The sequence below is a fragment of the Anser cygnoides genome, chromosome 21 (assembly GCF_040182565.1).
Source record: "Anser cygnoides isolate HZ-2024a breed goose chromosome 21, Taihu_goose_T2T_genome, whole genome shotgun sequence".
In the NCBI taxonomy this organism is placed as follows: Eukaryota; Metazoa; Chordata; class Aves; order Anseriformes; family Anatidae; genus Anser; species Anser cygnoides.
Window position 1 is genome coordinate 9,214,718 of NC_089893.1, and position 24,344 is coordinate 9,239,061.

General features: G+C 55.4%; 1 protein-coding gene across 1 annotated transcript; it reads right to left on the reverse strand.

The window, feature by feature from the left end:
* Positions 1–24,344, reverse strand: DCPS (decapping enzyme, scavenger). Its single transcript, XM_066981259.1, has 6 exons — positions 24,015–24,344; positions 23,225–23,393; positions 13,718–13,863; positions 7,466–7,579; positions 2,464–2,574; positions 1–456 (listed from the first exon to the last, which is right to left on the reverse strand). The coding sequence occupies exons 1-6, from the start codon at positions 24,327–24,329 to the stop codon at positions 190–192; spliced, it is 1,122 nt and encodes a 373-aa protein (XP_066837360.1). The 5' UTR covers positions 24,330–24,344; the 3' UTR covers positions 1–189.

The window sequence follows — 24,344 nt, forward strand, 5'->3', positions numbered from 1 at the left end:
TTACTCAATCAAGGTTTTAATTGACTTAAGCAGAAGGAACAGTTTCCATAGCAATGGGCTGTCGGCCCCAATTTGTACAAAACCCAAGTATAAAAAGAAAGCAACAAAACCCTTTAAAAAAAAAAAAAGACACAACGCATTTATTAGGATAAAAAGATACAAAAGCAACTCCGCGTTGGCTCTGCCAGTTCACACTCTCCCTGCCTCCTGGAACTTCTTAAGCAGAGGTTCGTCAGCCCGCAGGGCAAAGGTCAGGGCCCGTTTCTGGTAGTATGCCGAGTCCAGCGCCAGGTTGTCGATCACGTCTGCCAGGAGATGGGCTCTCTCCACGGCGCTGCCCGGGGCGTCGTAGCCCAGGGCAGTGAAATGCACGTGCAGGTGGTAGTAGGAGGGCTGGTAGTGCAGGTAGATTCGCAGCTGGGATCCAGGCACACCAAAGCGCTTTCCTATGGCTTCCTGAGGAGGAAAACAGGTCAGGAAGGGCAACGTGCAGCGAAGGCATGGGTGACGGGGAGCAGGTGGGAATAAAGACCCCAAAGGGACGGAAAGGAGAGCCCCCAGTTGCCACAAATAAGGAGAGAAAGGCAGAGAGTTACAGGCAAACTCCCTGGCTAGTAATGAGTCTGCAGAAGGATTGAAATGGGTGGAGAAGGTTCAGGCAGTGAAAACATCAAAGGAAGCTGTTAAATAAACACCCCACCAAGAGGGGAGCCCCGCTCACACGCCCTGCTGTCTGGCAGCCAGGAGCAGGGGAGCCCGAGCCCTGTTAGGCAGAGGAAAGACAAAAAGGAGCAATTTCTGCTTCCTCCATCCTCCCAGCAAGAGAGATGGGGAAATTCGGAAGGGCAGAGCTCTTCTCTGCCAGCCCTCATCCTCCGGCTGCCCCACTTCTCCGTACCGGCATGTGCTCTCCGCTCTCGCTGTTTTCCATTCCTCCCTTATCTCTTCAGCTCGCTCAGCAAGTTACAGGATCCCGTTACCAGCCAGTGTAATTAAAGCTATAAACAGCAACAGCGAACTCCAACACACCGGCTTGGTTTGCTGCTCAGCACGCTGCAATCCCCTGACTAATCTCTTAATTAATCTCTGTTTTCCCCAGTGCAATTAGTTTCCAAATTTCGAATGCAGTGAAGGGAAGAGGAACTATCACACACCGATCTATACGGCCCATTACCAAGCATGCCCCGGTGTTGGGCTGGAAAAGTCACCGGCCAGAGAAAATGGCCGAGGGGTCAGAAAGGAAGCTGTTAGCGCAGGAGGACAAGCTCAGCTCCTGACGCGCGCTGCGGGCAGAGCAATATCCAGCACCCCCGAGAGGGGAGCGGTGAGGCGCTCACTGCCCGCGGGAAGCAGTCCCAGTTCCAAGGCAGGCAGCGGTCAGACTTTGTTCCCAGCCTGGCTGCCAAAAGGAAGAGGGTGTTTTCTTCTTAAAGAAGAGCAAGACTTTGCTCCAAAGGGACGGGCGGTCTCCCAGACACATCCACCACCTCTCCGGCCCCTTCCAGAAAGATGTTTCCTTCTCCTGGAACGCGCCACGCCAGCACACAAGCCCAGGGACATAACAGCGTGAGGCCGAAGGCAGCAATATGAAGGCAGCACTGTTCTCGAGCTACGGAGGAGAGCCTCAGCTCCGACATCAGGACTCAGCACCACGCGGTGACGTACAAACGGGTGTCTGGTGGCTGCGGGAGGAAAGAAAAGCCACCAGGGTCTCCAGAAAGAGATGCAGGGAGGGCAGCACGGCCAGGCTCGGCAGGGCATTGCTGGGAGGGGTTTCCCAACCCGACAGGCCCTTGTAAGGCGAACAGAGAGCGCATCGCCCACAGGGCAGGCTCTGCTCTGGTCTCAGGAAGGGAAAGAGGCAAGGGAGGCATTCACACCTCCCCCCCACCATCTCCCATGAGAGGGGCTAAATCGAGGAGGAAAGGAAACCAGAAAACGCTTCCCATGGCCCTACGGAGACTCGCTGCTTTGCTAGGCACCGAGCCCTGGTCAGTGCCTGGAGCAGCCCAGCACGCCGGTAATGTATCCGGCCTCAAGGGCACAGAAGCCAGAGCACGAAGCAGGATTTAAAGCGCCCTCTTTTCCTTAGTGCTCCATTCCCCCCTCAGCGCTTCCCAGGGAGACCCACCGGCCTGCCGCTGCGGCACAGCGTGCCCCCCCTCGGGTGGCCGCCCAGCACAGCAGCGTCCCCAGGCACCCCTCCGCTCCCAGCGCTGCCGCACGCGGCTGCAAGGAAAGTCACCGTCATCTATTAACGGATGGCCCCTGGTAGGCACAGGGCTTCGCACTGCAGCAAAATAACGGGAAGGACCTTGGGAGGGCAACGTTAGCATCTCTCAGCTGCTGGTCTGCAGGCGGTTCTTTGCCAGGTCTGGGCTCGCAGCCACCCCGACTGCCGGGGAATTCAGGCAGGGACCAGAGCAGAGCAGCAGCCCAGGCGCCCGCTGCCCTTGCACTCACCTTGCCTTCCTGCAGGATGTTCTTCAGCAGAGGCAGGTGCTCCCCTGTGAGGTCCCGAAGGGACTTAACGTCCCGGCGCTGAATGAGGGCTATCAAGTAGAGGTCGTCCAGCTGCGGACAAGCAGAGACAGAGGATGCTGATGAGGCTGACAACAGAACGAGCAGCGGAGGCTTGAGCACGTTGGCCCCGACACGCTAACCTGAGCTTTCCACGCTGTGTCACAACACAGACACACACGCGTGCTCACTACCTGCTGTCTTATTTAACCAACGTCTAAGCTGGGAGGAATCCTAGCTGAGAACCCCGGTACGAGATGCGTTCACCCCAAACCCCGCGTGTTTTTAATAACCCCTTCTGGACAAATTGTTTTTTTCAGCTGTTGGAACAGTAACAACCAGAGGACAGGAGCTTTCTCCCAGACAATGCACAACACGATCACAAATGTCTTCTCGGTTTTAAAGGCAGATCAAGCAAACTTCTTCTACCGTAAACACAGCACGTGTAGTCACTGGGTTTTATTTCACTGCTCCAAGACTAAAACAGTCGCCGAGCCTCCTCTACCCTTTGCTTCCCCACGTTTCAGACTTCCCAAGTACCGCCACCTTCCACAGAAATAACCCGCTTCCAGCATCTCCTCGAGCGTTTCAGGAGCACTTGTCCCAGCAGGCAGCAAGACTAAAGACCCCAGCACAGGGCAGGAGAGGCACCAGGTCTGCGCGGGGCTGCAGCGCCCGAGGCGCTGAGCGCAGCCTTTCTGCGGAGCTTATCTCCGCGCCCCGGCGAGGATTTACGCTGCATGCCAGCGGCCAGAACTGTGACTGTAGATTTTTCTGAATGAAAAGCTTCCTATATTTCCACTGCACAAACAGTGGGCCGCTTTCCAGTCGCTCCCGTTCTGTAAATAACCGTTTTCAGGATCTAATCATCCACCTGACAGCCCCGCTGCCGTGACACACGGCCGCGCAGCAGCTCCCAGCCAGACCTTTGGCACCTCCGGAAGCACTTACCGAATTAAATGTTTAACAGAACACAGGGTCGTGGATCGCTGTATGTCAAAAATAAATAAAAATCAAACGCTCAGTCAGATCACCGTGTGGCATTGCTGCACAGGGGATAACAAACACGGAGATGGAGCCCCTTTTATAGGGATCGGCCCGTGCAGAGAGGCAGAGGCCGCCAGAAGGACACGACACAGGCTCACGCACCGCTGGTAACAGAGATGCTCTGTAGCAATATCCACAGCTGCACGTCACCCGCGCCTGAATCTACCTGTGCTCTCTCTGTGCTGTGCTGTGTCCTGGCAAGCAGTTGCCCGAGGCTACATCTTCAGCTGCCTCTGTTTCCGAAACTGAATCCTCCTGGTAAACAACCCCTCTCTGCAGCATTTAATCCCTGTCTCCTTCAGGTTACTTAGCGGTTTTCTAACGATATAAACACTAAAGCAAAGGGTTTAGATATCCAAGACCCAGCAGATCTTTTCAGGGTTATAAGAAACCCATCTGGCTATTCAGAAACAGATGTTTATGCCAAAAGATGCTTGCAGAACCCTGTCTTGGGACTCTCGAAATACAAAGCTTTTATTTGCATCCAGCCAACAAAGCAATTCTCATGGTTTGATTTGATTCTCAGAGCAGCCCTGTGCACAGCTCCAAAAAAGATGGCGTATCAAGTTTGCCTTCTTCAAACCAGAGCTGGCTCGCAGGAGAAAAGCAAACATCCCCTCTCCTTAGAACAACATCTGTATGTTACTGTTTGAAACAAATAAGCCTGTTGCTAAAAAGGCCCTCAGTGATGTAATGCACGGCACCATTTCAGGCAACGCCTCAGGGCTCCTGCGGGTTTGAGAAGAGGAAAAAAGCTAGAGGGATCTAAAACCGGCCTCCCAGCCGCATGTTTAACAAGAACTTGATTCCTCTGCACAGGCCAAGCTGTCAAACCGCTGCTGCAGTCTTTTTTAGGTGTCAGCTTACCCATGCTAAGCATGGCCGGCTGATCCCGGCCAGCCGCCCGCTAGCCTGCGGCTCAACGGTGGACAGAGGCACCGAGAGGCGAGGAGGAGGAGGAGGAGGTCGAGGCAGCCGAGCAAGCCTGTCCCGCGGCCCACTGCTGCGGGCAGGCACCAGGCAGGAAGGGACGCTCCAGCTTGGAGCACTCGCTGGACCCCGCCAGGCAAGGCTGGTCCTGCAGGCGGGGCCGAACCCGCACTCACGGGCATCGGCGAGGGCAAACGCTGCGCTGCTAAGCGGCAAAAAAAAAAGACCCAAGAAAACTCAAAGTGCCACCAAGGACCGACAGGTTGACTAGCAGCAGCCGTTCCCGCTTGCAGGAGGTCAGCAGCAAGCGGGAAGACTTCAAAACACAAACAGAAAACCTTCCTCCCATCCATCAGCCTGAAATAACTACAGGTGCATTTGCAGGATCTGCAGGCAGAGCACAAGGCGACACTGTCGAACAGAATTCTAAGCCCGTGCTCTGCGGAGGTTCGGCGAGTCCTGCTGGGAGCCCTATCTCGCTTCCCTAATTTAATTTAGTAGCCTACGGCTGTGAGCCGCCGCCGGCAGAGCGTGCTGATGAGATGAGTCGAAATCTGAACATCCGAGGGCTTTGAAGAGCAGCTGCAGGGATGAGATCTGTTCCGACAGGTCCCACGTTTAATCTAATACATTAGGACTTGAGACACGTTGGACCCGAACGCATTCAGCGTCTGTCAGAATACAATTTATTTATGCGGATGACTAAATTAAAAGCCGTACCCTCCTTGCTGAGCGCACACCCAGCTTCCTGCAAGGTAGGGAAAACAGTCCTCGTCTTCCTGACGGCAGCCTCACCAAACGGGAGCCATGCACGTACCCTGCTCGACGCGAAAGGCCAGGCTGCACACAAAAGCCTGTACCAAGAGCTCACAAACAAGACTTCTCTTACTCCGCAGCTTCTCCTCCTTAAGGAACTCCCCTGCTGCAGAAACATTTTTCTCAAATTAAAATCATTTGTATACGGCTAACAGCAAGCTCAGCAGTTCACCGGCCCGTTTGCATTTTCCAGGCGTGGGATGTTGCGCCTGCCTGCGAGCAGCGACATCAAGCCCTGCTTGTTTGGTGGGATCCAACAGGAGGATGGAAGGAACCGGTGCTCGCAGCAAACCTCGAGGCTACCAGGTTCAGCCGTGGCTTGGAGCTGCCCGCAGCCAAGAAGAAATATCTTGGCTCAGAGACAGAAGCCAACACCCCTTGCTGGGACGCTCTCTCATCTGCCTGGGAAAGAGACATTCAGCATGAGGGGCTATAAATCCTGAACGCCACGGACATAGAAAATAAAGTCCAAGCCCTTCTCTCAGGGTAAAGAATCACAAAAATCATCCAGGAGTCCACGCCTCTGTTTTTTTAAAACACAGGAAGCACCCAGCTATCAACAACTCCCATCACCTAGAAGAAAGTACCCACGTGTAACGCGCTGAACCCCCTGACACCTCCCCAGTCCTCCCCCAGAGCCTGGAGGAGTCGGGGCTCAAGGGCAGGCTCTGCCCCAGGGCCAGCTGCTGTGCTGCTCCAGAGGCAGCAAGGGCAAGCGGCGAGGGCAGCCACGGGGAAGAAACCAAGAAAATCCTGTTTGGCTCACAAAAAAAAAGCAAACAGCAGCATGGATAAACCTCCCCTAAAGACAAATCCTACCATCTAAGTGCTCCCTAACCATACCAGCTCTGAGACCTGGGTACAGCAGAGAAAACTAAAGTACAACCTCTAGCCCACCTGCCTCCAATGCTGATCCAAACCACTCGGTTTGGTCCCAGTGAGTGAGAATTTACACCACGACGTTGCTCAGAGCGAGGAAAAGGACGGCACATTGCTGCAAATTAACTTTTTGGGATCACTAAGTGTTGCTGTCACCATCCTGCAAGTAAAGACACTGAACGGCGTGAGCAAGGCTGCAAGCCTGCAGCGTGGCGCCCGCTTCGCACGCTGAAGGTCGCACCTCTGGGGGAACAGGTGGAAATTCAGGCTCAGTTACTCACAGCAACTTGGCAAGGGATTTTTGGAATAGCTGATGTGTGGGGAATTCTCCCTGTATACGGACTACCCTGCGGTAACGTACGTGTACCCACCTGGTCATTCCCCCAAGTAATTTAGCAGCAGACCAGAGATGATTCCCCTGCCTCCCGGCCTCCCCCTGGCCCACGCTCAGCGCAGAAGCACAGAATCGCACTGTGGTAACAGCTCACAGGCAGGACTATTTTCAGTTCCCATTTCTAAGTTTCCATCAAACGGTAACGCTCCCTCGCTGCCACCCGCGGAAAAGTTTTGAGGATCAGAAACATGAAGGACTTTTTGACTCCAGCGAGTCAACGGGTGCAGGCTTGGAGCCTTGCTTCTTTGAGCGTCGGGTATTTCATCTCCGCAGGCACGCCGTGGCCCTTGATGTCTCCAGGCCACGGAGGTACTGCAGGAGCTGAGCCAGAGTCAAAGGAAATAATGAGCCACTCAATTTAGGATTATAGCCTGGGCTAAAACCTCTGAATCTCAACAAGTGGCCACTCCAGCGAGGGGTTAAGCAGCTGCTCATAAGCTAACAACCATCTGTTTGATATCGTGTGCAGGAGAGTTAATGGGAACAATCGGAGGACAACAACACATCCGACTGATTTATGCCTCACATTTAGGCTTACAAAAACCCAAACAAATGAATTCATCGGGAACAAACAGGCATCTGGACTTAGGTTCAAACACATCATGACAATACTCAGGCCAATACAGGGAAGAGAAAGTGAAGCTAATAAATAAATCACTGAGCAGGAGTGAGGACAGTCTGTGCAGTGCAGTGTCCACGTGCGATACAAGGCCCTGAGTCACTGGCAGCATCACTGCTTAATGACGGTGTGAACAGGAAGGATACATTCCCCTACTAAAACTTTCATTAACGTGCTATTAGTAATACAAAAGGGGACACTTCCTCTGTACTACCTCTAAACAAGCAGCATCCCTTCAAAAACAAGAGTAGCAAACAAACCTGGTTTTGATTCCACTTAAAATCTGGAACTAGAACAAAGCCGTTGCAGGGATCTTGGTTTTCATGGATGATTCGATCAGCCTCAGCTTTCTTCTCCAGGATATTATACACCCACTGAAAGAGAAACGTGATTTATAAACCAGCAGAGAAAATAAACTCAGGCACATTTAACCCAAGCTCATGGATTAGTTTGTATTTACTGCAAGGAGAATATAAAAAAAAAAAAAAAAAAAAAATCAACAACTTGATTTTAAAAAGACCAAATAAATTCCTGGCCAACAACATTTGTAGTTAATTATCCATAAAAAACTCCAACAAACTCCAGGCGATTACGAGCACTTCAGTCAAAAGATACCCCCCTGACCCCACTGCATGGCACTACGCTGCTGGCTAGCTAAATTATTCAGGGATTTTTGTTTTCCTCTCAAGCATTAAGAATTGGCCACAGCTGGAGATGAGGTATTGAACAGGGACGGTTTAGCCCAGTATAAAAACTGTTACATTTGCCTGTAAGAGGATTTGGAGACGATTCTTCCCGACAGGATCGAGTCCAGTATCCTGCAGCCAGACCTGGCTGCTTGGCCAGAGCCTGAGCGTGCGCCAGGTCCCAGAGCGGGTCCTCGGTCTGAGGTGCCCAACACTCAGGCTCCGACCCCAAGCTCTAACGCTAAACAAATTCTTACTAAATGGGAACGCTCACACACAGAACTTACTGTCTGCTGCTCGGACAGCCCGTTTTCTTCCATAACCAAAAATGGTTTTAAATGTTTTTAAGCGAGCCTGACTCCAGCCCCGCAGGCTGACTCAGCTGGCTAAGAGCTGAGCTCTCCAGCCAGCACATCGTGCTGCCGCCTTCCCTGCTACACGAACGTCTGCAATACCACCTTCCTGAGCTCTTCCTGCAGGTTGTGCCAAATTACCGTCTGATGGTCTTGCTTGTCATTAGCACCTTTGATTAATGGGTTGTCTGTAACAAGAACAGACTTCTGAAAAGGAAGCCAGGCTCGCTGCTTGCTAGGGCATTGAGCAAGCTCAGGCAGCACAGGCTTCCTCCTTCCAGCAATGAAGGTGAAGAAACCTTACCTCGGGGCAGCGGGGCGCAGCCTGACTCAGCACCCAGAAGGAAATACGCAGCCAAGGGCTCCAACCTGGCTGGTTTAACCCCAGCAAGCCGAGAGCAGAGCCCGGCGCAGACCCCAGAGCCCAGGTCTCTCCCTTGCCACTGGGACACGTGCCCACGTTTGCTTCTCCACTTGGGGAGACAGCTGCGGACCGCTGCAAGCACAAAAACCCCGGAGGGGCAGCAGCTCTCCTCTTCCGCGCTCCCCATCTGGCAGCAAACAGGCACGAGCACTCAGACAGAGCAGGCTCCTCACCAGCATGAGCAACGCCACTCCTGGAGCTTGCCAGGCCCTAGCGAGATCGACAGAGGCTGAAGTCAGCTCGTCTGGGGCTCCGCAGACGTCTCTCACGGCACTGCATGCAGCTCTGGGCCTGTTTACACCTTTTACCTCCCACGCTCTGCTGAAACCTTTACAACTAGCTCTGGAAAGGAAACTCAGCTGATTTTTCCATTCGGAAAGGAAGCAGCACATTGCTTGCAAGCCTGAGGCTGGATACAGCTCCTGCTGCTGGCAGTCAGCACTCTCTGGGTGAACACGAAAGGCCTGTGTTTTCTTGGGCAATGCACATCTCTTGGTTTCCTGACTGATTAGAAAACAGCCTGCCACTCTTCTGTCTCTATATTTAAAGCTTCAACCTCCAGATTGCTTGTAATCCTTGCTCTGGTTATCCCCCTACATTCCTCACCAGCTCCAGTTGGGCTGCTGGGAAGGAGAACAGAAGGACGTGGGACCTCAGACCCCACAGAGAAATATTTCCCCCTGCAGCAGTACCTTCAGAGCAAAGCACCATCCAGAGGCAAGACAAGTTTCTGCTATGAAATGGAAGAGGGCAGGAATAAATGGCAAAGTAAGATGGGCAGAAAACATCTTTATATCTGGATTTCTTTTCCTGCTAACAAGCTGCCCACCTGCTCTAAACATCACCTGCCAAATGAAAAGTTTTACAGAGAGCACTGTGACTTGGTTTCCTCTAATTGCTAACAGTCTTGGGGTCTTACTGAAGGCTTCCAACATTAACCAGGTCTCTAGAAGATAGGGCAAGGTGGTAGGAAATGGCTAGGCTTTGAAAGCTGAGATTAGTTTGAAACGCCAATTGTTCCTCCCCCAGTCAGTCTCTGAAGAAAGAAATCCTAACTGAGACAACTAGGTTGTAGAAAGAGCACCCCCAGTTGTTTTAGTGTTAGGGAGTGTTTAGGATATGGACAGGCGTCTAAACCAGACACAACACTCATCACCACCACGCTCATCTTCCCGTCAAGCTTAGGTACAGAACATTTCTGTTACCCCAGGCGGGTACAGAAGAACGGAGCCGTTGCCAGTCTTGCAGACACACCAAGCGAGCTGGGTCAGTGGCTGTTGTGCATGCCAGATGCTCAGGATAAAAGACAGCCCTTTTGGGAACTGTCAGGAGTTTAATTAATCTAATCAAAACTTAGGATCATTGTGAACTGACCTGAATACATCTCCTTAGGGACAAACGAACCTCTCCTCCCTTGATCCTTTTTTTTCTGCTTAAATTTCTGGTCTTTTCTCCCTAGCAATAACATCTTAGAGAAATTCAGATCCTCGAAGAGATTTTGGAAAGCATGTCACAAGATCGCTGTGCTTTGTGACCCTAGAAGAAAAGCAGGGCAGGAAGCTCTGCAGGAAATGAAAGTTTGCCGTTTACTTTTTCACGCCTCCTCTTTTGAGAAGTGCCAAGCTATCAGTACCTTAATAAGCTCGCTGATCAGATGAGCTGAATTTTACACCAGTGCTGCCTCATGTGACCAGCAGTGATCAGCTGGCTGCTCTTGCTGTTTCCAGCACAAGCCTGGGGAGGACAACACATGTCCAGAAGCTGGGACCACAATAAAACTATTATGCTGAAAGTATCCACGCTTTGCGTTCTCCAGGCAGAAAACAGAGCCTCCTCTGTAGTCCTCCAGTACTTCTGCTACCCTTCATATTTCCTCTGCCTCTTTTCAAAACCACTTAAAGACAAGAAACTGCACTACCAAATGACAGAGGTCAAGGCCTGATGGTCACACCATGCTGACCGACATCTCTCAGCGCAGCTAAGGCAGCTGCTCCCAGTGGTAACCAGAGCGTGTTCCCACGCACCTACCTAGCACAGAAACCAGCTCACAAGCACCTGGTGGAATGGGCAGAGAGAGAGCTCAAGCAACTTCTGAAGGCTGCTGCTACGTCAGGGAACTTCACAGCCTGCAGAGCAAAGGCATGGAGAAAACATCTGTGCAAGCTGCTGTCGGGTGCAAGTGGACTCTCCTGTTTCTCCAGCTAATAAATGCCTCCTGTACATCACTGGTGCTGCAGCCTGACTGCTGCAAGAAAGCTGAACGATGGAGCAAAAAAAAAGCGAGCGGTGAGGAGCAATTGAGTGCACACTGCAGTTTGCAAGGTGCCTCCTGGCACTAGATGCAGAAAGCAAGATTCATGCTCATCTGCAAGTGATTAGGGAACAGGCATCACAACAGCAAACCCCGTTAACTGTTCTGCTGCTGTTCAGGAGAGCAGAACAAAGGTGTAGGGAGAGGATAGCCAAGGCCTGGTGTTTGGCTTTTGTTTGAGACAAAGGAGTTTATTTTTAATGGATGGCCTCAGCAGACCCTCACCTGCAGTCAGCTGGAGAGGGCACACGCTTCCCTCATCAGTGAGTTGCAGAGGCAGCATCACAGGGGAGAGGACGCAGAAGCCACCGTCTGGCTTTAAAAGCTGTTCAGGTTGCTTCCTGGTTTCCCTTTCACGGCAGTGGCTGCACAGATTAGATACATAAGCAATCAGTTTCTTTTAATGCACTGAAAAAGCAGTAATCAATTACTCAGTAAGCCTAGCATTACAGGCTGCGCAGGCTGGCATGATTTGGTCCCTACAGACTTGTGTTCCTTCTAAAGACAAAAGATGAGGTAGGGAGAGGAGTGGTCAAAAAGGAGATGAAAGAAGAAACAAGTCCATTTCCACTGCCTGGGGCGAGAAGCAGACTGAAATTCAGCTTCTCCCCATGGAACATGGACCAGAGGACTGAAAGGCAGAGTATCTGTATGCAAAGCACTACGAGCGAGTTGTGATGCAGGAAACCAGGCACAGTCTCAGTCTTCGCATTTCCACAACACCCAAGAGACACGTGAAAGGCCCAGCAAACAGCACCAACACCCAGGGAACCACCCTTGTAGAAGGAACATCCCAACGCAGAAAGCCTCCAGAAACCCTGGGAAACACACTTCGGATACACCTCCAAGGGAAACGTTTTTCTGTAATGGTGCAGAAATGCCACAGAACAGGAGAGCTATACTGGAGGAGCCTAGGGGAAAGAGCCTGGCTTAGCACTGCTGAGCTTACCCAGAAGGTCAGACTGCCTCAAGGAAGTACGGTAGCTAAGCAAGCTGGGGGCCAGCACGAGCTCAACCTGGCCACTGTGGTAAAAGACAGCAAAAAACGTTTTTAGAAATACATTAACAGTAAGAGGAGGACCAAGGAGAATCTCCATCCTTTACTGGACGCGGTGGGGAACACAACTACTGAGGATAAGGAAAAGGCTGAGGTTCTTAATGCCTTCTTCACATTTATCTTTAATAGTCAGTCCGGTTATCCTCGGGGTACTCAGCCTCATCTGGAAATCTGGGATGTGGAGCAGAATAAACCCCCCAAGCCCAGCCAGCACAGGTTCACGAAAGGCAAGTCCTGCCTGACCACCCTCATCTCCTCCTATGACTGGTGACCCTCCTGGTGGATGAGGGAAAGGCTGTTGATGTCGTCTACCCAGACTTCAGCAAGGCCTTTGACACGGTCTCCCACAGTGTTCTCCTGGAGAGACTGGCAGCCCGTGGCTTGGGCAGGTACACGCTTTGCTCGATTAAAAACTGACCGGATGGCAGGGCCCAGAGAGTAGTGGTGAACGGAGTGAAATCCAGCTGGTGTCCGGTCACCAGGGGTGTTCCCCAGGGGTGGGTGTTGGGGCCCGTCCTCTCTAATATCTTTATTGATGACTTGGATGAGGGAATTGAGGGCACCCCCACTAAGTTTGCAGACAACACAAAGCTGGGGGGAAGTGTTGACCTGCTGGAGGGTAGGAAGGCCCTGCAGAGGGACCTGGGCAGGACGGGTCGATGGGCAGAGGCCAAGGGATGAGGTTCGACATGGCCAAGTGCCGGGTCCTGCACTTTGGCCACAACAACCCCATGCAGCGCTACAGGCTGGGGGCAGAGTAACTCAAAAGCTGTGCAGAGGAAAAGGATCCGGGGGTGATGATTGATGCTCAGCTGAACATGAGCCAGCAGTGTGCCCAGGTGGCCAAGAAGGCCAAAGGCCTCCTGGCTTGTGTCAGGAACAGTGCAGCCAGCAGGATCGGGGAGGTGATCTTGGAGGTCTTTTCCAACCTTAATGATTCTACAATTCTAGGAAATTCTTTACTCAGAGAGAGGTTAGGTACTGCAACAGGTTGCCCAGAGAAGTTGTGGATGCCCCAGCCCTGGGAGTGCTCAAGGCCAGGCTGGATGGGGCTTTGAGCAACCTGGTCTGGTGGGAGGTGTCCCTGCCCATGGCAGGGGGTTGGAACTGGATGACCTTTAAGGTCCCTTCCAACCCAAACCATTCTACGACTGTATGGGCTTCTGAGGAGATATTTGACAGCCCAATATGTTAAAGAGGGAGACCAAAGACAGCCAGAGCCCTGCCCCTGTCCCTAAGGCTCCTGCAAATGTCAGGCTTTGCAGAATCTGTTGACTTCAAGGCACATTTTCAGCTCTGGTTTGGCCACAGGAATCGGAGACTGCAGCATGCCACAACTGCAATGCACGAGGCCTTGAGCAGCTGCTGGTGCTCCTGCAGGCACAGCCTCTGGCGGCTGTGGTGCCAGGAAGCAGCCATCAGGCTGCAGACAAGAATATCAAAATCAAGACTGCTAAAAAAAAAGAAAAAAAACAGGTTGAGAACTGAGCTTTTTTTCTCCTGCCCTCAATTCCCACCATCCAAACCCATTCCAGCACCAGCACAACTGGAACCCACCTTGTCGAGGCTGTCAAATGGTGTTTGACACACCACTGCCTGAAACACCTCTTCCTTCAGACTCCTCCATCTCTGCAGAGGGATGCAGAGCCACAGCAACTTGGGGAAGCAGCAGTGCCCCTACCTGGATGCTGAAGCTCTGGGACTGGATGAAGGGCAGCGTTATGTTCTTGTAATCCTCCCAGCTTTCACGGATGAGGTGCACTTCCTGGCGGAGGTATTTCTGCAGGTGTTTCTCTGTGGCGGGGTACACCACAGTGGTTTTTATCTCTAGAAATAAACATTTTTGCTGAGTTATAATCACAGGTGAAAGCCAAGTTACTCCCCTTAGTTCCTGATAAATCCTTTTTTTCCCCCCTCTAATAAATGCCACACTAACACATTTCAAAAAGATACCATTAAAATAGCAGGGGGGAGCTGACACAGGAGGCAGGCAAGTGCTTTAACCTGCAGGGCTCCTTCTGCTCTAAAGGAGAGGAGGCTGGTACAGCTGCAGACAAGGAGCAGCAGCAGACGGCACAGCCAGAGCCTGTATTTCCAGTTCAGGTGGAAGGGTACTCTGTGCAAAAAGGTTTTTCCCACGCTCACTTTTCAGACGTATCAGCAGCATCAGCACAGATCCGGGGCTCCCAGGGAAGAGTTTGTGTGCAGTCAACTAGGACAGAAACAGCGCACAACAACGCTACCCAGGGCATTTTCCTCATTCTTACATCTGAAGCTAACCAGATGTTATCAGGCAAGCACTCTGCAACTTTCTCCAGCCACCAAAGCAGACACCACGTGAGCTGCACGCAGCGGGGCTATGCCAGGGGCTGGCATGAGGAGCCGCCAGGCTTGGGAACACCGGGGCAGCCGCCGTCCCCAGGGACCGCCTCGGGAAAGCCACCGGCGGGGTTGGCAGGCCGGGACAGGGGAGCCGAGGCTGCGAGAAGATGGAGCTGAGCCTGCTCTGGATCCGGCCCACGTAACGCCAGCACGCCCGCCTGCGCCACCTCGGCTCAGCCGCGGCCAGGGAAACCAGCCCCCAGCCCACCCCACGCGCTTGCAGTCGGCTGGAAAATGGGGAGAGGGAACTGGGCACAACCAGAAGCGCTGGCGGAGGAGAGGACCCACGCCGTGGGACGCAGGCGCTTTCCAGACGAAGCCAGGAGCCTCCTGAGGTCTTTGGGAAGCTCAGGCGCAGCGAGAGGGCCACCAGGAGAGCGGAGCAGCTGGCCAAGCCTCCTGAGCCGTCCGGGGACACGCCAGCGTGCTTGGAAGCGGCAGCTGAAAGCCAGACCTGGGGAGACGGCGGCGCGGCCATGCGCAGACTGGAAGGTGGTTGAACTACTCAAGCACCGGAGAGCTGCTCTCCTGGGGGAGCCCGAAACCCACTTTGTTCCCCTGCTTCCATCCTGCTGCAACTGCCTCGAGCAGGGTTTGTCTCAGGGCTGCAGCGCCGAGCCAAAACACCAAAGCTGAGGTGCCAGCAGTCAACCCCATGGCAGCCCCTAGCTCCTGCCCCTAACGGAGGCAGGGACAGACCCCAGCAATGTCAGGGAGCGGGGCCTCGCAGCCCCGGAGCGGACCCGCTCCTACCTGTCCAAAAGTTTTGTTCTTTAGTTTGTGCGTAGCTTCACTCCAGCTGCCCAAATTCCCGCAGAGGGAGGCCGCTAGAGCTGCTTTCTGATTGCAAACAGACTTGAAGCAGCTCGGCTCCCCAGCCAGCTCCAAAATGATGCAGCCTCATTTTGCAGGAGTCGAAGAGCCAAAACTCTATTTGATACAGCTTGGAGGGTCCTTCTGAGCACATGCACGCTGTGTTTGAGAGCACACCACGGCTGTCTGCTTCTAGAGAACAAGATTAGGACAGAGTTTCTTCCATTTGGGTAACAAACAAAAAGCTCTGAAGCAGAAAGAACAGGACAGGCACCTCATCAGCCCCTCGTGAATTCAAGCAGCGGAGCAGCTGGGACAGCAGCACCACCCTCGGTGTGCACAGCAGGCAGCAGAAGGGATGCAGGAAGAGAGAAGTAGGAGAAATAGGCACTTCTGCCATGACAGGCGATCACACCCTGACCCCAGCCGGCCCCCAGCACCCTGCCCTGCTCCACCGCACCCAGCTTAGGCTACGAGGCTCGCGGCAGGCTGCTGCCCCCGCGTCCTGAAAGCTTCCTCCGTTCATAATGCAAAACGTAACGTGGAAAGGACCATTCATCTCCTCTGAAAGCCTCTTTCAGCTGCGGAGCTAGGGACAGCTCTGTACTTCTCGTGAGCAGCCGTATGACAGCCAGGCCATCCTCCCTGCCCCGCAGGCAAGGCTCTTCGCTGGCCCATGCCCTGTGCCAAACGCGACTTGCGGGAACAAGACCTCCTTGTGCAGGGTGACTGGCAGCATTCATTCGGCACAGACCTCGGCTCGCAGCGTCCCTCCGGAGGAAGGAGACCCTGATGACTTCCCGGGAGCACGCGGACAAGATAAGGGCTGGCACCGCTCCTTTTCCAGAGCTCCCGGCCATACGGGTGCTCAGCCCTGAGGACAGAAGGCCGAGGACAGAGGGACCCATCTGGAGCAAACAATGGCTGATCAGCGTGGCCAGATGAGCTCAGGGAAGAGGGCTGGATGATTCACTTCGTTCCCCTGCACCAGCCGCCCAGCGGAGAGCGCTTAGCTGTTTAACAGAAGGAAAACAATTTCTGTTTGCCTTGAGATTAAAGCTTGGAGATGTGCTTTCCATGGCGTTACACGGCGAGGGGCGCTCTTGCATCCCGCCCCAGCGGCTCTGACCTTGGCAGCGGCACGCCTCGCGTGGCGGCACAACGCTCGGAGACTTTCCCCCTTTGCCCGCGGCCGGGTGCGCGACAGAGCCTGCCGCGGCACCGACGGGGGCCTCCGCCGCCCCAGCCGACGGAAAGCTGGCAGCGAATGTCATGCTGGAAGGCGAAAAACACCTCGCGGCTCGAACCAGAGCCGGGGCAGCAATCAGATCTGCGTGCAGCAAGGGGCAGGAGTCCCGCCGTTCAGAGCAAACGGGCCCCGGCTCCCAGCTTCTGCCCAGGCTCTGCGACGGCTTTTGCCGCTGTCAGAAAGACCGCGGGCCGCGCACCACCCACCAAGCCGCTCACCGGGGCACCAACCAGTTGTGCCTCGAGCTTTATACACGTCTATACGTTAGCCAGACACTGAATGTAAATATCCATTTGCTCTCGAAGCCAGGATCAGGGTGGAATCTTTTTTGTTTTCTGGTTTCTGGTTTTTTTAAGGTCAGCGCTGCACAAGCTGGGAGACTGCCTTTTCATTTCATGCCAAGCCCAGCTTAATGAAATCCACAGGAAAATGCTGGTAACATGAAATATGAAAATGCAAACCACAAGGGCAGTCTGGTCTGATTCCCACCATACACATGTTCAAACAAGGTTGTTTTCCAGGACTCGATTAGCACTTCTAGTGGGATGATGTAAGAGCAGAAGACGAGGCTGCAGCTCCTCCACTCCTCACTTAAAAAAAAAAGACAAAAAAAAAAAAAAAAGCACTGGGGGAAAAACAGAAAGGCAGGAGACAAAATGCCAAGATCGGCCTTCAGCTGAAGCTTCCACAAGCTAGTTTTATATCCCGAAACAAGGCCAGAGCACGGAAGTCCAGCGAACCAACGCACGCCGGGGCTGGCGACGAATACAACACGTGCGCCCGCGCTGCCGCAGCGCTGCCGGGCATCGCCCCCGCGTCCCGCAGGAGCAGGCCCTGCTGCCGCCCAGGCCGGGGGCGGCCACTCTTGGCGGAGACGGCCACTTCATGTGCGTTAAAACAGCGCGAGATCAGAGGAACCCTTAACGCACAGCTGTGGTCGAGCAGCAGATGTCTTGAAAAGCAGAGAGGGAAGAAATTGCGGTTCATTAATGATTATTTCCCTTCTAGAGGTCTCATCAGCCCTGGAACGCCCCAACACTGCTAATTAACATAAGTGACTAAGGCCAGAGAAGCTGCCTGAAAGATGTTCGGAGCCTGACTTTCATTAGGGGCCCAAGCACTCGCATTCAGGATGCGAACGCTGCAGCCCCGCTCGGCCACAGAAAGCATCCGCGCTACAGATGCCAGCGAGACCACGCTCGCTCGCTGCTAAGTCTTTCCATTTGCGGGCGACCAACCGCGCTCATGCTTCATTTTAAAAGCTGCCCTGCTCCTGACAGGCTCCACATGCATTAAAATACCACGTACGATGCCGTATGGGCACAAACTAGCCAGGAAACAGAGGGCAAAAAAAAAAATCACTGGACACATCGTGTGGTTTTTAGGTTGCTAGAGGGTCAGCGATTGTCTCCGCGTGCATCTGAGTCACGTCAGCCAGCGTGTTCCTGAATGCCAGCCCCAGGACGCCACAAAACGTCTGTGGCTTACTCTGGAAGTCAGGACTGCCTGGCAATTAGCTGGAGGTACCTAAAAAAATAATAATAAAAAAAAAAAGAGGTCTAATTGCAGGAACCTGAATGAACGCATGCCAGAGGTACTCCAGTGGTACACGACAGCCGTTTGGGCAGCTCACCCTGCAAAGGGGGTGTCTGAGGGAATACTCCGTGCTTTTGGCTCCTTGCCCACAAGAAAACGAAGCTCAGCCGGACTAGCACCAAACAACTTCTCCCCTCCCCTGCCAAAGAGGAGAGCAAAACACAACCCAGCACACAAACAAAACCAAACACACGAAAAAAGAGCTAGCCAGCTCAATTTGGGAATCTTAACAGACAAAAGGGACTGAAGAGAGCTGTTGCCAGAAGCAGAGGACAAAACACGTTGCCCCGGGTTCTCCGTGCTTTCAAAGTGAACCAGCTAAGTCAGCTGCATGGCTCAAGCTGTCCTGAGACTTCACACCAGTGCAAACAGTGAGGAAGAGGTCAGGGAGACACGCGGAGATAATTTGTGCTCGTTTCTCTCATCTCGCTCAAGAAACTCAGAGGCAGTATTAAAATGGGCCATTGCAATTTATTTTTGGGGTGTTTTAAATAAATTTAAGTGTGCTGAGGAGTTGAGAGAAGCACGTGGGGCAGGAACAACCTGATTCTGTTTCTGGGTGGGGGCACTTGTTTCTTCCCTTCGCTAAAAGCGAGCTGAGGTGGTGCTCTGGTTTACGAGCTACACAAGGTAAGTGCCCAGCACAGGCAGCTGAAGGGAAAGTTGCATTTGCGCTCTTGCAGGTTTTTCCTCTGCGACGTCTTTCCTGCTGCACACATCTCCCTGCACTGTCCCCAGCTCCTCCTTTTAACTCAGACCTACCCGCACTGAACGACGTACAGCCTCCCCCTTTCCCCCCTGCATGAACATCCTTCATTTTTGGCTGCCATCACCGCTGTGCAGTGCTGCAGGCGAACACCTGCCGTAACCTCCCCCTGACCGGGTCCCGCCTCGCTCCCTCACAGACGCCTGGGGTTTCCCTTACAGAACACCACAAAGGCGCTCACGGAGGACGAGGCTTTCGAGAGCTCACGCAGTCTCCGGGGCCAGCACGTGCCAGGGCAAGCCAAGCGCGCTGCCGGGGCCTCCTGCCGAGGTCGTCCGGCCTCTGCTTCTCATCCACGGCCGGAGGAGGACGTGGCGGGCCCCGGCTGCGGCAGTCACAGCGTGGGAAGGAGACAAGTTCCAAGTCACCACCTCCTGAAAACTGGGGCAAAGCACGGTAACGCCTCCCACCGCCCCCCGCACCAGCCCTCCCTTCTCTATCCTTTCTTCTGCACCCACCCAACACCCCCCTCCGGCCCAAGCACTGCTCCAGGCTCTGACTGATATTTACACCCTAAGGGGGCGGCTCGCTCTGCTGGGCAAGCCCCGCGGGCGGGCAGGGGGTGCAAACACGGCCACTGGAAGCGCTGCAGACGCCAGGAGACGCAGACCTTCCCGGTGCAGCTCATGCAAGTTTCTCCAGCTCCTGCTGCCTGAAACCAGACGCTTTCTGGGCTCAGGAATGCAGGAATATGTATCACTTCCTGCATGACTGAATAGTTTCCCCACCGCCTTCCACGCTCTTCCCTTTCTCCCACAGTTTCTCCACCCTGTGTCGGAGAGCCGGAGCGTCTCCCAGTGCGTTCATTTTCAGACTATGAGCTGGTGAGCTTCAGTCTGCAGCGCGGGGACGGGCTGTGCTTGTGGAAAGGCTAGTGACAGGGAGCTGCACACCTGCCAGCCGCCGCCGCGTGCGGCAAACGGAGACTCCTTCCAGCGCAGGGCTGACAAGAGCCCTTGAATCACGCCAGCGCGGCTTCGGTGCCACGAACACGACCTCCGCCAGCAGCCAGGCCAAACGGGGCTGCGCCGCGCTGGAAAACGCAGCCGCTCCTTCCCGAACAGATGTCAGCTGGGCAAACGCACCACCAGGAGCTGGATGCTCTTAGGGAACGCCTTGCTTAAAGCATCTAGCTTTTGCAATCGCTCCTTTGGCACTGCGATGAAAGCCCTATTTCCCCTGCTACGAAGGCAGCCCCTGCCCTCCCCGCTGGTCACCGGGCCGGGGTTTCCTCTGCCAGCATTTCACGCCTTCAGACACCAGCTGCCTGTTAAACCCAGGCAGGAGCAAGGGGCAGGGAAAGCACCGCACTGATATTTAAGCACGGCAAGAGCTTAAGCAAGAGGTACGTTCTTCCCTCGCCCTCCCCATCAGTCTGTGTTACGCTGTGCTGCAAACACGGGGAAGCGTTTACAGCTCTGCCCCACAGACCCACACAGCTGATCTCCAAACAGCTGCCCCCAGCACCCACTGGCTTGCCTAGAACAAAGTTAAAACACTTCCTTTTTCATTATTAGACCAGGTATGATTAGAGGGCTTCCCACCGGCCCTGCCAGCAAACTCACTGACAAATTATCTTCTCCTTAACGGGGTGGGTTTGGGTCGCGCTTCAGACGAACACCGTCACCAAACTGGTTTTCAAACGTTATTTCCCATTTTGCCCACCAAGTGTCTGTCCCGGCGGCCAGTAAGCCTGGTGAGCAGAGCACGCTGAGGATGAGGTCCTGTTCCTGCACGAACACAAGCTCTGTCTCCACGCGCCCCCCAGCCAGGACCCTCTGGCACACTCTCAGCCCCAGAAAGCTCGTCCGTAAGCTGCGGCTGCCGCACGCCGAAATTCTGATTCCCAGGGCAGAGGGAAGCCGCTTGCTCGAGGTGACTTGCATCTCTTAGCTTGCCTCTTCCATACCTTCCCCTCAAAGCTGGGCCGTGCAAACAAAGAGACTTGCCCAGCCTTGCAGGCTCTTTTACTACCAAGACAAAACAAGCTTTCATCACGCGGAGCTGGCGTTAGCTTTAGTCCCTGGACGAAACAGCAGCCGAGTGGCTTAAACGACAAGGGGGGAAAAGGGTGATGAAAATATCCGCTTTCGGCTATCGGGAAGCCCCAGCTGAACGCGGAGTCTCCCGGGGTCTCTCAACCACGAAGGCGACACTGAGAGATGTGCTCTGACAAAGCGGGAGACCCGGAGGCAGCTAACCGAGACACAGACAGCTCCTCCCACGAGCTGCTCTGCGCCGTCGGCGCGCCCCGTTCCAGCCTGGGTGCAGACGCGAACCGGCCACCGGCAGCTGTCCGGTGCTCGGCCCAGGCAGTTTGCTGTAAGGGGGCTTCGCCCCACCTTCGGAAAGGAAGGAGTTCGGTCTGGGGGCCTGGCTGCCCTCGGCAGGGAAGCCGCAAAATCCCCGAGGCAAATTCCTGTTCTGCATGACACAGCGACCCAGGGCTTTTCAGTGGAACTGGGCGAGAACAAAGTTTGACCTTTTCTGCAAGGTACTGCGTTCAGACCATGCGGAAGTGCAAACCCGCAAACGCCAGGAGGTAAAACCCTAACACCACAGCCAAGAGACCAAGTTAGACCCCAAGCCAGGTCTTGCGAGGTCTCCACACGATGTCCAGGGATTTCTCACAAGCCCTGGCACTGCGCGCAGCCTTAGAGGAAATTCCTCATCCTTCATTTTAAGGTTTATTAGCTTTACTCCTTGCGTCAACTCCCTTCCTGGGCCATGACTCAACTCAGAAGGGCAATTTCCTTCTTCTCCCAAACCTGTTTCCTCCAGTGCTCAGTGTCCTGGGGTGCCAGCGCAGCTGCCTGAGAGCATCTCAAGCGAGATACCTGCAAAAGCAACTCAACACAGCATCACAACACCCTGCAAGGAAGGGCCAGCCTCGCCACGGGGTCAGGAGCCAGATAACTGCACCTGCATCGATCAGGAGGAGACATCCGATAAGCCAGGCACAGGAGGAAAGTGACTTTTACCAGGGTGGCTGAAGGTTAACTCTCCCCAGATACGCTGTTAAGCACCCGAACGCACGGCTGCTGGCCTGACATCAAGCTGTAACAGCATTTCTGCTGTCAGAGCAACAACGGAGTCGTGCAGCCCTGTAACAAGACAGCGCAAGCAAGCCACGAGCACCCAGTGCTCTCTGTAGGCTGGAGCCAGGTCCCGGCATTTCAGCGTTGCAATGCCACCTCGTGGGAGCTGCTGCCAGCCTTCGGCTCCACAATCCTGTCAACGGCCCAGGGCACTCTCAGCAGCCAGCACACCGCCGTAGTTTCCTGCCGCTGGAAGGTTAAGGCCAAAACTTCCAACTTCAAGCTACCTGCAGAAAAACGCAAGCTTCCAAAGCCAGACAGTGCTTCCACCTAACACAATGGAAGCTGCACTAAAAATAGCAGTATTTGGGGGAAGACACGTGCATTGCCCTGAAAATCTGATTTGGGACCACAACAACTTCTTACTTTAGACTACCACTTTGATTAATTTTGACTACGTTAAACCTGTCTGGTTATCATCACATTTACAGCAGCATTGACACATAATTAATCACTGCACTTCCAGAGTTAAAACAAACGTCAGCATTAAATCTAAGCACCAGGACAACCAAGAAAGCATGCCCCTCCGTCAGCAGCTGAAGGGTGCCGCAGCCACAGAAGACTTTCGATGGCAATGAAAATCCATTTCACAGGCCAACACCGTCCCATGATGTCTTCAACCTGCTCATCTGACCTCGCCATACTCGGCTGTTAATCAGGAATTTGTAACGCAGGGATGTGTGAAATCACCAGGGAGCAGCCTGAAAGGCAGAGACACACCAGGTGTCTGCCTGCACGCATCAGACACCAGGGGCTACCAGCACTTAAATTCCCATTCCCATCACATTAGCTGCCTGTCCTTACAAGGCAACACCGGGCAATGAAAATACAGCACAGGAGATGACACCCTGGAACGAGAAGAGTTCACACAGATGTTCTGCAGAGGATGTTTTCAAAGCATACCTTATGGGGAGGGATGACAGCTAAGAGATTACCCGACATCTCAAACAGAACAGGCAACTTCCAGACACACGAGGCCGCCTTCAGCTTTACAGCAAGGTGCAGAGCGATGGCGGCAGGCGATCGAAGAGCTGCCCACCTGGCAGCCCACCGCGGTGCCCAAAGCACCGGGAAACTCGGGGAGCGCAAGCACCGGCGGGGGGGAGCTGCGCTGCCTCAGAGCACGGCTCGAGGCCCTCAGGAGATCCGGGGGCAGCGCGGGCCGAGGAGCGCAGCGGCTGGCAGCGGGCAGCGCACCCGCAAGCCCCGGGTCCCTGCAGGCCGGCAGGGAAGAGCTCGGGGGCCAAGCCCGGCCAGGGGCCCGCAGCACGGGGCCGCACTCACCGCTCAGCTCGGGGGGCGGGTAGAGGCGGTACGTGCTGTAGATGTCGTTGGACATCTGCAGCTCCAGCTTGGTGTGCTTCTTCAGCAGCTCCTCGATCTTCTCCTCCTGGAAGGGAGTCTTCTCCAGGATCAGCACAGCGTCCGTGTCCTCTCCCGAGGGGCCGGTCACCTGGAGCGGACGGAAATCGGCACGGGGAGCTCCCCGCAGCCCCGCGGGGACGCCTGGCGGCGAGCAGCCCCCCGATACCGGCCCTAACCCCCCTCCTGCCAGCTTAAAGCTGCTGCCCCGGCTCCCCCCGGCTCCCCCCGGTCCCCCCGGCTCCCCCCGGTCCCCCCGGCTCCCCCCGGCTCCCCCCGGTCCCCCCCGGCTCCCCCCGGTCCCCCCGGCTCCCCCCGGTCCCCCCGGTCCCCCCCGGCTCCCCCCGGTCCCCCCCGGCTCCCCCCGGTCCCCCCGGTCCCCCCCGGCTCCCCCCGGTCCCCCCCGGCTCCCCCCGGTCCCCCCGGCTCCCCCCGGTCCCCCCGGCTCCCCCCGGTCCCCCCGGCTCCCCCCGGCTCCCCCCGGTCCCCCCGGCTCCCCCCGGCTCCCCCCGGTCCCCCCCGGCTCCCCCCGGCTCCCCCCGGTCCCCCCCGGCTCCCCCCGGCTCCCCCCGGTCCCCCCCGGCTCCCCCCGGTCCCCCCGGTCCCCCCGGCTCCCCCCGGCTCCCCCCGGCTCCCCCCGGCTCCCCCCGGTCCCCCCGGCTCCCCCCGGCTCCCCCCGCTCCCCCCGGCTCCCCCCGGCTCCCCCCGCTACCTGGCCGTGCACGAAGGCCGCCTTCTCCCGCGCCGAGTCGCGCAGCAGCCGCCGCAGCCGCACGGAGCCCAGCGGGAACGGGGCTCCGGGGCCCGGCTCCGCGCCCGCCTCGGCCTCGGCCTCGGCCCCGGCCCCGGCCCCGGCCTCCGCCCGCCGCCGCTTCGGCTCCGGGCCCTCCGCCATGGCCGCCGCCGAAAGGGAGCGGCCGCGCCCGGCGATTGCGCCCCCTGCCGGGCCGGGGGGCTCCCCGCAGCGCCCCGGAGCCGGCCCAGGAGCTGCGGGGGTGTGAGGGGGGGACATCGGCCAGCCCGGCATCTCGGGCCTCACAGC